The sequence below is a fragment of the Mustelus asterias genome, chromosome 5 (assembly GCF_964213995.1).
Source record: "Mustelus asterias chromosome 5, sMusAst1.hap1.1, whole genome shotgun sequence".
Classification (NCBI taxonomy): domain Eukaryota; kingdom Metazoa; phylum Chordata; class Chondrichthyes; order Carcharhiniformes; family Triakidae; genus Mustelus; species Mustelus asterias.
Window position 1 is genome coordinate 88,174,064 of NC_135805.1, and position 15,770 is coordinate 88,189,833.

At 39.9% G+C, this 15,770-nt stretch overlaps 1 protein-coding gene across 1 annotated transcript in view; it reads left to right on the forward strand.

The window, feature by feature from the left end:
• Positions 1-15,770, forward strand: part of LOC144493679 (trifunctional enzyme subunit alpha, mitochondrial-like) — a 71,271-nt gene that overhangs the window by 41,140 nt on the left and 14,361 nt on the right. The window contains exons 6-14 of the mRNA XM_078212982.1: positions 1,466-1,585; positions 3,246-3,348; positions 3,542-3,664; positions 7,946-8,064; positions 8,163-8,219; positions 8,882-8,991; positions 10,818-10,952; positions 11,232-11,403; positions 15,291-15,377. Of these exons, the coding sequence (XP_078069108.1) occupies positions 1,466-1,585; positions 3,246-3,348; positions 3,542-3,664; positions 7,946-8,064; positions 8,163-8,219; positions 8,882-8,991; positions 10,818-10,952; positions 11,232-11,403; positions 15,291-15,377 (1,026 nt within the window). The remainder of the gene's footprint in view (positions 1-1,465; positions 1,586-3,245; positions 3,349-3,541; positions 3,665-7,945; positions 8,065-8,162; positions 8,220-8,881; positions 8,992-10,817; positions 10,953-11,231; positions 11,404-15,290; positions 15,378-15,770) is intronic.

A 15,770-nucleotide genomic window follows, 5' to 3' on the forward strand; every position in this document is an offset into this window, starting at 1 on the left:
ATTGACAGGCTGGTGGAATGGCAGTTGCATGTCCGCCAACATGCAATACCGAGAAATGTGAAATGCTATTTATTGCTGGGAAGAATGAGGAAAGATGATATAAACTAAAGGGTACAGTTTTAAAGGATACAGAATACCAGGCCTGGAGAAATATTTGTACAAATTATTGAAGATGCAGGGTAGTTTGAGAAAATGGATTTAAAAAGGCATAGTTGGTCCTGGGCTTTATAGGTCCAAGGCATGAAGAACAAAAGCAAGTAAGTTATGATGAACCTTTTTATACCGCATTGCTTCAACCTTAACTGGAGTATTGTGTCTAATTCTGGGCACTGCATTTCAGGAAGGATGTAAAGGCTTTAGAGAGAGTGCAGAAAAGATTTAAGGAAATGGTTCCAGACACTAGAGACTTCTGCTATCAGGATAGATTGGCCAAGCTGGACTCTTCTCCCTCGACAAGAAAAGCTTGAGAGGAGATTTCATAGAGGTGTTCAAAATCATGAGGGTCCAAGATGGAGAGAAGCTGTTCTCATTGGCAGAGATGGTCAAGAACCACTGGACACTGATTTAAGGTGAATGACAAAAGAATTGAAGGTGAAATGAGAAGTTGTTTTTTTATGCGGCTAATGATCTAGAATTCACTGCTTGTGAGGGTGCGGAGATGGATATAATTGTGGCTTTCAAAAGAGAATTTGATAAGTACATGGGAAAAAAAGGAATATTGGGAATTGGCAGGGAAATGGGAGCAGTTGAATTGCTCCCAAAGACAGTTGTCAGAGACTTAACTATGCTGTAACTATTCTGTGATTCTATGGCAATTGATCTAACATTGGAAGAGTTCTAAACTTCTACCACCTAGAACTGGTTCCTAACTTCTGAAAAAATTGACTCTAATTTTTAAACCATGCCTTCAATCCTTGCTGAAATAGTTTCTATCTGCCTTATCTGTGCCTCTTAAGCTCTTGAAAAAAATGATATCACTGTGTAACCTAAATTGCAGGGCATATAAACTAGTTTCTGCAATCTTGCTTCTTAATTCAACCTTCAGAATCCATAATTTGGTATCTATTCAAAATTATAAGTCTCATTGTAAGCCATGTGAATAAACAATGTTACAAGAAATATGAATATTAGACTTCTGCACTGTTGGAACAAAATACAAGAAGCTTTAATCTGCATTCACCATGGAAAGCTTGATGTCCACAATCCATTTTGGAGATGTGGAAAGAGACAAATAAATCTTGGATTCTCATTTCATTACTCTATGTAACTATAACTGTTTAAGAGGATTGCTCAGATTTTCTATTTTATCTTTGACAGAATTGTGATTCCTTCAGCTGTATAATTGGTGCACAACTTTCACTGCAGCATTAAGTACATAATTTAATCAAATTTAATTGTGTAATTTAATCAAGAGTGTGATTTTTGTACTCTGTCATTGAAGCTAAATTATTGCATGTGTTTGTAGGTCGCCATTGCCTGCCATTACAGGATAGCAACAAAGGACAAAAAGACAGTACTGGGCACTCCAGAGGTCATGCTTGGTTTACTGCCAGGAGCTGGTGGCACTCAAAGGCTGCCAAAGATGGTGATTCATTTTTAATATGTAAATTCAATTGTAATACAAACTGAAATATCTGCATTGAAAAACACTTTTTAATAGTCAGAGACAAAATTCATGCGCAAGCACCCAAGCATAGCGAATATAACTGAGAAAAATACTGATGTAGATATTTTCCAAACATCTTGTGTATACACACACACTATAAAAACGAAGGCTACTTTTTAGCGACTGTCTAATTATAAACTTTTAAAACATCTAAAACAAAAGTAAGAAAGAGATATCTGAGCCATATGATTTACACAGCTCATGTCACTCCAACATTTAAAAAGGGGGATGAAAGGAGCCCTGGGAACTATAGATCAGTAAACTTGTCAGTGGTGGGAAAATTAATGGCATCTTCTCTCAAAGCTGTAATTGAAAAAATCTGGGAAACAAATAGAACCAGACACCATTGATTTTGTGCTTGACCAAACTTACTGAATTCTTTCAAGGAAGTTACAAAGGATAAATGAGGATAAGGTCCTCAATAATGCACTGCCCAGCGACTAAGGTCAGAGCATGTGGGGTTTGGAGGACACAAGTAGCTGAATGGATAGCAAGTGATTGGATACAAAATGTGGGAAGTGGTTTTCCACTGCTCGCAATCTATATGAATAATTTGGACTCTGGAATCGGAAACAAATGTTGGGAGCTGTAGTTCCCACAAAAGAAGAATGTGACAAAATATAGGAGAATGTCTTGTTTACAATGGATGTCTAATTAGCAGGCGGATTTCAATTTAGGTACGTGTCATTTGGGGCATTTTGATAGCAAGAATAAGGAGTTCATTTAGTGCTGGTAGTGTGGTAGAGGAGCAAAAAGATCTAGGATCACAAATCACTTCAGTAATGATGTAAATTAATAAGACCATGGTGGGGAATAGCAAATCAAGTAAAGGATTGGTTTCTGGAAGCTAGAAATACAGAATTGATGAACAGAAAATGGTTGAACTTGTTCCAAATTTTGTACTCCACATATAACAGTTCTCATTCTAAAAATAATAAATTTTGGAGAAGGTGCAAAAAAGATTTTCATGGGCGGCACGGTGGCACAGTGGTTAGCACTGCTGCCTCATAGCTCCAGGGACCTGGGTTCGATCTCCGGCTTGGATCATGCCTGTGCAGAGCTTGCACGTTCTCCCCACGTCTGCATGGGTTTCCTCCAGGTGTTCTGGTTTCCTCCCACAGTCCAAAGAGAGTGTGGGTTAGGCGCATTGACCATGCTAAATTATCCCATAGAGTCGCAGGATGCATAGGTTAAAGGGATTAGCAGGGTAAATACGTGGGGTTATGGGGATAGGACCCGGGTGGGATTGTTGTTGGTGCAGACTTGATGGGCCAAATGGCCTCCTTATGCACTGTAGGGTTTCTATAGGTGAAACGGGAACTGTGCAGATATATTTATTTTTAAAAAGTGACTTCTTACTCAAAGAGTGATAATCCTCGCTACACAATGCGTAGTTGTGACGCATAACATGGATTTAAAGAAAACCTAGAAAAATATACAAAGGAATAGAAGGATATGCTGTAGGGTGGGAGAGGGCTTATATGGAACATAAACACTGGCATAGACAACTTGGACCCAATGACCTAATACTTTGGTGTGACTCAAGGTCCTAATTTTTTTCAAACTTGTTTATTATCAGGTTGGTCTTCCTAATGCTTTTGATATGATGTTGACTGGGAAAAACATTCGTGCAGATAAAGCCAAGAAGATGGGTTTAGTTGACCTCCTAGTTTCTCCCCTTGGTAAGCTTCTATTCAATATACGAGCAATGGTTATTCCTATTTAACAGGATCAAATATATTAACTTGCTGATTAATACTTTGGCAAAAAGAGCGTCTGTGTTTTAGAGTGAATTCATCTTTTCGTGCTTTCCTTTATACTGAATAATTCCTGAAATAGAATAGATTATGCATTATTTTGTAATTTGTTTTGTAGGACCTGGCCTCAAGAATCCAGAAGAGGGAACAATTGAATTCTTGGAAGACGTGGCAATCGATTGTGCCAGAGGAATAGCAAATAAGCAGATTTCCCTTAAAAAGAAAAGAAGTCTTGTTGACAGTAAGTACTTAATACTGAAAAGCAGTAAAACCTGTGCGCCGAATGGAGTGCAGCGGTGCAGCTATGACTCATCTTTCATTCCCCCACCCTACAGTATAAATATCTCCCATTTTCTATGCCTTTTAGCTTTGACAAAGGGTCATCTGGACTCAACATCAGCTCTTTTCTCTCCTTCTGGATGCTGCCAGATCTGCTGAGATTTTCCAGCATTTTCTCTTCTGGTTACAGATTCCAGCATCCGCAGTAATTTGCTTTTATCCTATCAAGGTTTTTTGGCTTGTAAAATGGGGTCATTCACTTCAATGCACAATGTTTTTGGTCAAGCGTTTAAGATTTCAGTGTCAAGACATTATAGGCCTGATTTTAACTGGTTTGAAATCCCCATCCATACTTTCAAACAGTTAAAATCGATCCCTTTCTGTTCTTTGAACTTGTTCATGGAAGCTAGTTTTTTTTCCTCCAGAACTCTTCTAAATAAATTCTTGGAGACTTTTATTCTGGTTTGTACACGCATGCTCCTGAAAGCTGACCATAAGACATAGGAGCAGAAGTAGGCCACTCAACCAATCGAGTCTGCTCCGCCATTCAATCATGGCTGATATTTTTCTCATCCTCATTCTCCTGCCTTTTCCCCATAACCACTGATCTCCTTATTAATCAAGAACCTATCTATCTCTGTCTTAAAGATGCTCAATGACCAGCCTTCTGTGACAAAGAGTTCCACAGATTCACTACTCTCTGGCTGAAGAAATTCCTTCTCATCTCTGTTTTAAAGGATCATCCCTTCAGCCTGAGGTTGTGCCCTCTGGTTCTAGTTTTTCCTACTAGTGGGAACATCCTCTCCACATCCACTCTTTCCAGGCCTCGCAGTATCCTGTAAGTTTCAATAAGATCCCCCCTCATCCTTCTAAACTCCAACGAGTGCAGACCCAGAGTCCTCAACCGTTCCTCATACGACAAGCTCTTCATTGCAGGGATCATTCTTGTGAACCTCCTCTGGACCCTTTCCAAGGCCAGTACATTCTTCCTTAGATACAGGGCCCAAAACTGCTCACAATACTCCAAATGGGGTCTGGCCAGAGCCTTATACAGACTCAGAAGTACATCCCTGCTCTTGTATTCTAACTCTCTCGACATGAATGCTAACATTGCATTTGATTGCTGTAAAAGCTCATCTGGTCACTAGTGTCCTTTAGGGAAGGAAATCTGTCACCCTTACCTGATCTGGCCTACATGTGACTCCCTTTCCACAATTGATCCAAATGTCCTCTGAAATGGCCTAGCAAGCCATTCAGATCATGAACGTTAGAAATGGTCAATGAATGCCCACTTCCCATGAATAAATAGAAAAACAAACAGGCCAGTTCCAATGAGTTGTAACACAGAAGATTCACAAGTTTTTATGAATGAATAATTATTTTTTTTCAAAAATTTCAATCTAAGCAATCATGTCCCAATTTAGTAACTCAGTAATTTTAAAACATTTTTTTCATTTTCCATTCAGCTTGAACATTGGAGTCATAGAGGTTTACAGCACGGAAACAGGCCCTTCGGCCCAACTTGTCCATGCTGCCCAATTTTTAACCACTAAGCTAGTCCCACTTGCCCACATTTGATCCCTATCCCTCAATACCCATCTTACCTATGTAACTGTCTGAATGCTTTTTAAAAGACAGAATTGTACCCACCTCTACTATTGTCTCTGGCAGCTCGTTTCAGACACTCACCACCCTCTGAGTGAAAAAATTGCCAATTTGGATCCTTTTATATTTCTTCCCTCTCACCTTAAACATATGCTCTATAGACTCCCCTACCTTTGGGAAAAGATGTTGACTATCTACCTCGTCTGTGCCCCTCATTATTTTTAAACCTCTATCAGATCACCCCTAAGCCTCCTAACGCTCCAGCGGAAAAAGTCCCAGTCTCTCCGGCCTCTCCTTATAACTCAAACCACCATGTGGGTGGCACAGTGGCACACTGGTTAGCACTGCTGCCTCACAGTGCCAGGGACCGGGTTCGATTCCCGGCTTGGGTCGCTGTCTGTGTGGAGTTTGCATGTTCTCTCCGCGTCTGCGTGGGTTTCCTCCGGGTACTCCGGTTTCCTCCCACAGTCTGAAAGACGTGCTGGTTAGGTGCATTTGACTCGAACAGGCGCTGGAGTGTGGTGACTAGGGGAATTTCACAGTAACTCCATTGCAGCGTTAATGTAAGCCTTCCTTGTGACTAATGAACTTTAACCTTTAAACCATCAAGTCCCAGTAGCATCCTAGTAAATCTTTTCTGCACTCTTTCTAGTTTAATATCTTTTCTATAATAGGGTAACCAAGAACTGTACACAGTATTCCAAGTGTGGCCTTACTAATGTCTTGTGCAACTTCAACACCTGTATTCAGTATTGACCAATGAAGCCAAGCATGCCGAATGCCTTCGCCACCACCCTGTCTACCTGTAACTCCACTTTCAAGAAGCTATGAACCTGTACTCCTCAACCTCTTTGTTATATAACTCTCCCCAAAGCCCTATAATTAACTGGTAGGTCCCGCCCTGATTCGATCTACCAAAATGCATCACCTCACATTTATCTAAATTAAACTCCATCTGTCATTCATCAGCCCACTGGCCCAATTGATCAAAATGCCATTGCAATCCTAGATAACCTTCACTGTCCACTATGCCACCAATCTTGGTGTCATCTGCATACTTACCATGCCTCCTAAATTCTCATCATAATCATTAATATAAATAACAAATAACAGTGGACCCAGCACTGATCCCTGAGGCACACCGCTGGTCACAGGCCTCCAGTTTGGAAAAACAGCCCTCTACAACCATCCTCTGTCTTCTGTCGTCAAGCCAATTTTGTATCCAATTGGCTACCTCACCCTGGATCCCCTGAGATTTGACCTTGTGCAACAACCATGCAGTACCTTGTCAAAGCCCTTGCTAAAGTCCATGTCGATAACATCGACTGCCCTCTACCTTCTTGGTTAACCCTTCAAAGAACTCAATCAAATTCATGAGACATGATTTTCAATCTGTTTATTTGCAAATGCTCTCTCAGAATACCTTCTAAATTAATCTGTGTATTTGCAAATGCTCTCCAAATTGATGCAGTGTTTACAGAATAGCGGATTTCAATAGTGAAGACTTAGAATTGGCTTACAGAAATCTAATTCCTGAAACGGAAGTATAATGCAATCAGAATAAATATGCATGAAGGATATTTAGAAATTTGGGACTGAATTTACAATTCAAATGGTTGACATTTTACTTTCCAAAACTAGCAGAGACCGCAAAACATTTGTAGTCAAACTAGTATCTTTATTGCAACAGTACTTTAAGTATATAGGATTTCTCATTATTCATTCACCAAAGACTTTAACAGAATCAAAAATTCTCACTCTGGAAAAAGCTACTTATAGCTGACTGTTTAAAAATGGGCCAAGAAAGAAAATCAATTTTTATTTCCCCAAGAGTCTGGCCTTGTGACATGTATAGTAATAGGATATTAAAGTTAGATTTGGAACTGTTTTTCACCTGCATTGAAAAGACAGGTTAAATCTTAAAGTTATTCACTTGGTGAAATGCTAGCTGTTGTGGGAGGAAGCCCTTAAGTGGCTGTTAATTGGCTACATAAAGGCCTCAGCTGAGCCAAGCGTATGAGGGCCACCAGTCACCTTGTAAAATATCATTATACTTCAGCATCTATCATCAATGAAAACAGCTTCCTAACTACCAATCTAGTTCCATAACACAGTCCCTGCTAAGGTTTTAAGTTCCATAGCAACATTTGAACTGCACATTTATAGCCCATGCAGTTTAAAGTGTATTTATTAGTGTCACAGGTAGGCTTACATTAACACTGCAATGAAGTTACTGTGAAAATCCCTTAGTCGCCACACTCCGGCGCCTGTTCGGGTACACTGAGGGAGAATTTAGCATGGCCAATGCACCTAACCAGCACGTCTTTGGAGCATGGGAGGAAACCGGAGCACCCGGAGGAAACCCATGCAGACACGGGGAGAACGTGCAAACTCCGCACAGACAGTGACCCAAGTCGGGAATCGAACCCAGGTTCCTGACACTGAGGCAGCAGTGCTAACCGATGTGCCGCCCCGCAAGCACTGGCTTGCTTACTGGAATTTTCTGCTTGTTCCCTTCATTCTAAAGCACTTTGTTTACAGCAATATACAAGTGCAAATTACAGCATGTCATGAATGTTTGTAAATTGAATTGTAAAAGGGATTTTTAAAATTTTCTAAACTTTAATTATTATTGCAGGAGTACAGTCATGGGCTTTTAAATTCCCTTTAGTCAGGGAACAAGTGTACAAAATGGTAGGAAAAAAGGTGATGGCACAAACCAAGGGACTGTATCCTGCCCCACTGAAAATCATTGAGGTAAGTTTTAAACCATGTTTCTTGAGGTTAATTAAGCGGAGATGAGTAAAACAGTGTGAAATTCAAATTAGTGATTTTAATGTATTGCTTCATTTAAGGTTGTGAAAACTGGATTAGAGCAGGGATCAGATGCTGGTTATCTGTTTGAATCACAGGTGAGGTGAACATTTTACACACACACAATCATGAGATTTCGGATGAAAAATTAAGGAGATTAGAATCAAATTATGACAAAGTAGCTGTGAGATTCATTGGAAATGTGCTATAGAACTGTTTAAAAATTGAAGGCAAGTTTAAAAAGCAAGTTACTCGATGTCTGTACCCTGACCAAAACTTGGGCATTCAATCCCAAGGTGTTAGAACGATGATTCTTCTACTTGCATCTGACCCCATTCCTCCGTTGTTATTCTCGCTCACATTTTGCTTTGTAAAAATGTGTCAAATTTTGCATCAATTCAGTCGTGGCTTTTCCAAGTGAATACGAGTTTTATTCCTCCATTTCAATTTGGCTCAATTTGTAACTCATAAATGCAATATCTAGATTTAACTTGGTAACTGTAGCAAATATGCTACAAGGGAACTAAAACTTATAAAGGGTGACATGCAGCTTCTTTCTAACACAATGCTTTGGTTCTTTTGATCCTTAGTTGCAATAAAACAGAAACTTGATTCTTAACTTCAGTCATATTTTACTCCCTCAACTAATTATGCCTTTTCCATATGTACTGTTGAAGTTAACAACCTGCAACAGACATTCTTGATACCATTAAGTAGTTCTGTTCTGGTCCTTGGGAAATCTCTTTCATTTCTTGACTAGAAATTTGGAGAACTGGCGATGACAAGTGAATCAAAAGCACTGATTGGACTTTATCATGGTCAAGTAGCATGCAAGAAGAACAAGTTTGGAAAACCACAGAAGGAAACTGAGTATGTACATTTCTTCAACAAGATGGATTTCTGGTGTTCTCTTTCCAAATAGGGCCAGGAATGTTAATGTAAGAATGAGGAGCAGGAGTAGGCCACCTGGCCCCTTGAGCCTGCTCCACCATTCAACAAGATCATGGCTGATCTTTTCATGGACTCGGCTCCAGTTTGAACTTTGAAGTTAAAGGTTTCATTTTCCTGTGTCGTTTTTGTCGTGCCATATCACTGTTAAAACATGGATGGTGCTTTAACTTGAGACCATGGTTTTTAATTTTAAAGATAATTGCCTTTTGTTGAAAGGATTATAGTCTGAAAAATGTAGCTGTTTGATAAACCATTACTGAGGTGTTTGTCCAAAAATAGGACTGTTGGCTTGATCAGGGTAATGCCAAACTACATTGCTCTGTGTAGAAATATTAGATCCTGTCAGCTATCTGGTGTTCAGTCATTGTCTATTAGCTTAACCAGGAGTAAACCTTAGTTTCTTTAATTAGTTTTTCTAATATGTCTTTTCTGTAAGCAGTCCTTGAAGCGGATTTTATGCAACAATGCAATAATATTCTCCCTCCCCCCACAGAACTCCCCACTCCGTCTAAGATTTAGTTTCAGTCTTGCCAGTAATGACTTGTTTTCAGTCTTCTGTCGGAATTAAGGTCTGAATGCAATTGTATTTGTCTGAAAAATATATTTCTGTTCTCCTTTTTTGCCAAGAACTGAACAAAAACCTCTTTGGTTGATATTGGTTTATACTGGACTGTCACCTTTTCTCTCCATTTCTCTCCAGCTGTCATTGACCTATTTTTGCAAACATTGTAGTTTGTGCGCTTGATCAGGGTTGGTACATTGCCTGCAAAGATAAAGGCAATAGGAGGATGAGCAGTTTAGGCAGTGGGTTTATGTTTTTTAAATTCACTGTGTGGTGTATTCCACATAAGGTGAGGTGCTATTTCCATTATTGCTGTATATTTGTGTCTCATACAGAATTGTCCAAAATTTTGATAAGTCACCATTCTCAGCTCCTTATTTGGCATGTAATGCACCATTCTTAGAAGTTCTTACATCATAAATTCTATTTGTATTTGGTGTCCCTGCATCATTAACAATTAGTGACCAGGGTCGATTATGGGTTATTTATTTTTGATTCCGAGCATGAGTAATAGGGTTATGCAATTCAATGGCTTTGAGTTACATCTTTCATCTCTGAAGTGCCATTTGAATTTAAAGGTCCAAATTTTGTTACAAATGCCATCAATGGCTGTCCGGTGCACATTTTACACTTAGCCGAATACTTTCTCTTGGCTTTTATACGGGAGCTTGCTGTGATTTGGAATCCATTTCAACAGTCTTTACTGTGTGAATATGGTATGCAATCCTTAACCAATCAGATTGGAAAATCATTATTGAGCCATGCAGAATTTGAATCAAGAAGCATCAGTTAAGGATTTTTAATTCCATGGCAAATCAATGCAGAAAGCAAAATAGGGAGGAAAAGAAAGATAGGACCCAGTGAGAGAAGGAAAAGTTTTTTTTAAAAAAACAATAATTAAAAACTGAAGGAATAATGCTCCACATTTTTTTTGTGGTGCCAGAGAGGTTGTCGGATAGTAATTAAAATTTAAAATGGCACTAAACTTTGCCTACACTGGAAAAGACATATCCTAACATCTGGTGAGTTTAATGGGTGTCTATCATAGAAAGACTGCAGCCTCACTCAATTCTGTGTTTTTCAATGCCAAAAAGATAGAGAAATACCAGATAATTTTTATAATTTCAATATCTTGTGTTATTAGTGCATTAATTGTTGTATTGTAATTGACTATTTTCTTCAGGAAAATTGCTATTTTGGGTGCTGGTCTAATGGGAGCTGGTATTGCACAGGTCTCGATAGACAAAGGCATTCTAACTGTCTTAAAAGATACTACATTGGAAGGCCTTGAAAGAGGTCAACAACAAGTCTACAAAGGGTATGTAAACCATCCTTTTAGTGTTCTTACTGAATGTACCATTCCAACGTTGGAGTTCAAAGGCATTGTTAGATGACTTGTGCAGTCTTGTGCTAATGTGATGTACAAAAACTGTTTTCTGTTCTGTAATTTTCTAATGTTGATTTGTTAAATTATATAGAATGGCAATATTTTAAAGACTATTTAGAATAAGGAATTTATTGGTGCAGAAATGCTTAATGTAGCATGTTTTATATCTATGAGTATTAATGGGTTAATGTCTCTTTGGAATCCGAACAGACTGAATGATAAGGTAAAGAAAAGGAGTTTAACATCATTTGAACGCGATAGAATCCAGTCAAACCTGATCGGTCAGTTAGACTACAAAGAATTTGAAAAGGCAGACATGGTAATTGAAGCAGTTTTTGAAGATATGAAAATCAAACACAGCGTCCTGAAGGAAGTTGAAGCTGTAAGTTTTTTTTTAAATCTTGTGTATTGCTCAAAATCATGTGTTGTAGTTGAATAAGACTTTCTAGATTTGGAGCTTGACTGACATTTGAACTTTTGACCAATTAGTCTGACATTTAATTCTCCCTGTTTAACAAAAATCTGGCAGAATGGGAGTTAAAGCTGCTCGGAAACTGCCTCTGCAGTTGTGCAGTTGAACTGTCCCTCTGACCCTGCTACATAAGCATTTAAAAATTGGGAATTCATTGTGCAGAAAACACCCTGAGGCACTTTTAACATCCATTGTGTCTGTTGTGAATGCTCCAACCAATAAAAACCTGTCATAGCAGAAACAGAGGCCCCAGAAGAATAAGTAGGAAACGTATTGCTGAGGCAGAAGGAATAGGAATGCTTCTCCAGGCCACAGAAATATAATCCTCTGCAGACCTGGGCTCATCACTTCCTCCATACTTGCAAGCCATCCCTAATTCTATTTTGTGACTTACTTGAGTGCCTCTGGGCAACCTCTGCACCATTTGATCTCTCAAGACAGTAGCCAGCCATCTGCTTCTCGATACCTTGTAAAATCGATTGGGTTTCCCATGCCAACTACGTTTGGCACCTCTTTCCCCGAGTTCCACCTGGTAATTAAAATCTCTTTCTTGAATGCAGTTACAAATATTGCAGCAAACGCTCACAACTGGTACATTGCAGCTTATCATTTCTCCAAACATAAATATAGAAAAAGATAGGAGGAAACCAACATAGTTGGTTCCGTATACCCTGCACTTCCACATATACAAAGAAATAAAGGGGATGAGTAACAGGGTGGAGGAAAAGAGGATAAAGCCAAGGAATCATGGCAAACTGGTGCACACCTTTGCGTATAATTAATTAGAGCCAGTGCTACATAACCTACGAAAACTTTGTAAGAGTAAGAAAGGCGTTATGGAACCTGTATATTTGAAATAGGAGCCCCACACTTTCTGGAATTCATATGATTTGGAGTGATGTAGCTTAGGAATTCTTTTGAGATCCCTTCCATACTAATTTTATGCCAATCCTGAACAGAAGGAGATTTGCCACTAATCCAGGAGCAAAGGGTATTCTTCCGCGTTGCAAATGTTAGGATATTGTACAGCCGTTTCTCATTGGCATCAGTTATCTTTTTGTCAGGAAGCCCCAAAATTAAGTGCAAAGGATAAAACTCGAAGGCCGTATCAAATATTTTCTCAAGCTCTAAGTATTCCCAACCAGTACGTTTTAATTTTGACACGGAGACCAGACACAATGGGTGGGATTTTCCTCCCCTCTCCACAGTGTGTCTTTTGAAGGTTGGCATGCTGCTCGCTGATGGTGGAATCTTGTTGTCCCGCTGTTGTCAACGGGTTTCCCATTGAACACACCCCTCATCACCTGGGGACCTGCGGTAGGGGCGCACCATCAGTGGGAGTATAAGATCCCACCAGCGTAAATGGCAGCAAGATTTTGTTGAATATGTGCAGTCACCACTCACCAATTTTCATGTTTGGTACATTGAGGATATCGTGGGGTCTGTCCTGTGTCTTAAGCTTGGTGTAATATGCAGATGGTGTAATATTTTAAGTTGGAGTCTCCTTCATTCTATTACCGACTGAGTCTATTGACATTTTCCCAGACACTGTCCCAGGTCTCCTTATCAATATTCTCTGCAAGATCTTTTTCCCAAGATCATGAGTCTCTGGCATATTCACACAGGATCTAGAACATAATGTGTCACAAAACCTGCTGATCAATTGCTTTGTTTCTGTAGATAGCAGGATTTCTTTCACTGGGGTGATACTCGCATCAATATGCAGAAATACCTAAATTAAGAATAAAGTCTGAGTTGTAAATATCTGAAAAAGGAGTATCTCGGGATATTGTATTATCCTGTTGCTCAAAAGATAACAAGGAAGCACCACTAAATATGTCATCCAACCTAATGAGTCCTCTAACCTTCCAAATACCAAAACCATGGTCCATAAGACTTGGTGGGAAAGCTTGGTTACCCTGAATGTTAAAGAGCACAGAAGTCAAAATAAATCTTCCTTCCATCGCACGGACAATCTCCCATGACTGTGAATGATTATCGGATTCTCACATTTATCAGGCACAGTATTGAAATCCTTAAGAAACAACGGGGCTTGTAAGGAGTTATAATGACAAGGGATGGAGTCTGGATTTTGCAGTCTGTTATTCCAAATTATTGCCTTCCACGGAATTCACAAAACCCATGGCATTAGCTAGATTGTCGCCCGTCTTTATAGAGTTGTCACATAAGAACATAAGAAATAGGAGCAGGAGTAGGCCATCTAGCCCCTCGAGCCTGCCCCACCATTCAATAAGATCATGGCTGATCTGAAGTGGATCAGTTCCACTTACCCGCCTGATCCCCATAACCCCTAATTCCCTTACCGATCAGGAATCCATTTATCCGTGATTTAAACATATTCAACAAGGTAGCCTCCACCACTTCAGTGGGCAGAGAATTCCAGAGATTCACCACCCTCTGGGAGAAGAAGTTCCTCCTCAACTCTGTCCTAAACTGACCCCCTTTATTTTGAGGCTGTGTTCTCTAGTTCTAGCTTCCTTTCTAAGTGGAAAGAATCTCTCCACCTCTACCCTATCCAGCCCCTTCATTATCTTATAGATCCCCCTTCAGCCTTCTAAATTCCAACGAGTACAAACCCAATCTGCTCAATCTCTCCTCATAATCAACACCCCTCATCTCTGGTATCAACCTGGTGAACCTTCTCTGCACTCCCTCCAAGGCCAATATATCCTTCCGCAAATAAGGGGACCAATACTGCACACAGTATTCCAGCTGCGGCCTCACCAATGCCCTGTACAGATGCAGCAAGACATCTCTGCTTTTATATTCTATCCCCCTTGCGATATAGGCCAACATCCCATTTGCCTTCTTGATCACCTGTTGCACCTGCAGACTGGGTTTTTGCATCTCATGCACAAGGACCCCAGGTCCCTTTGCACAGTAGCGTGTTGTAAGTCTTTTCGATTTAGATAATCCAATTTGCTATTATTTCCTCCAAAGTGAATAACCTCGCATTTGTCAACGTTATACTCCATCTGCCAGATCCTCGCCCACTCACTCAGCCTGTCCAAATCTCTCTGCAGACCTTCTACGCCCTCCACACGATTCACTTTTCCACTTACCTTTGTGTCGTCTGCAAACTTTGTTACCCTACACTCAGTCCCCTCCTCCAGATCGTCTATATAAATGGTAAATAGTTGAGGCCCCAGTACCGATCCCTGCGGCACGCCACTAGTTACCATCTGCCAACCAGAAAAGCACCCATTTATTCCGACTCTCTGCTTCCTGTCGGATAGCCAATCCCCAATCCAAGCCAACACCCTACCCCCAACTCTGTGTCACCCTCAATGTAGCAGGAAGCAGTAGGGCACATTGCATTCGAATGACTTTCAGTCATCTTCTAATATCATTGAAGCCCTTGTGCCTCTGTTGTATCACCACTGAGAAATCGTGAAAGAAAGAGACCTTTGCTCCATCATAGAGCAAGGCTCCATTGCGTCTAGCTGCCTCCAATACACTTTTGGCAATCTGAAGTTCTGAAAAAGCACAATTACAGGCCAGGTTTGTTGATTATCCCTAGGCCTTGGAGACAGAGACAGGATACAAAGCCTTTTCTAACTTAATGCGCTCATCTTTTGTTTCTAAATTAAGGAAACAAGGTAGTCAGCTCTCAAAGAATTTTACTGGGTGCTTCCCCTCGGTTCCTCCTAGCATACTGACACTTAATCATATTCAGATTTACTTATACTTTTCTTTTTGGGTACAAGTTCATTGATTATTGATGGCTAAGTTTTTTTTGTTTTGTTAAATGCAGTACTTTTTTTTTCCTCTGACAGGTTGTATCTCCTCATTGTATATTTGCCAGTAACACATCGGCTCTTCCAATTTCTGAAATCGCATCTGTCAGTAAGAGACCAGAGAAGGTAAGTTGAGAAGACTTGTCTGGTGCTTTTTTCCATATAGTAGTGAACAAACATAGGAGTTAAATAGATCCAAGCCAGATATTGAAGTGCGAAGCAAGACACCGGTCTTTTCCTTGTTAGTGGGTTTATTTGCAGATGCAGCAGTACAGATCTTCGTTTCCAAACTAGCACCAAATTATTACCATCCACAGAATTCACAAAACCCATGGCTTTAGCTAGATTGTCGCCCGTCTTTTTAGTGTCCCAGCTGAATCTCTTAATGCTATTTTAAATTCAAAAATAAACAAATTAACAAGGTGACAGCCCCTTAAAGTGACAGTGTAACAAAAGACAAAACTTTAAAGAGAACTTTTTTTAACAATTAAAATGTTTCCAAGGCTGCTGATGCACTCC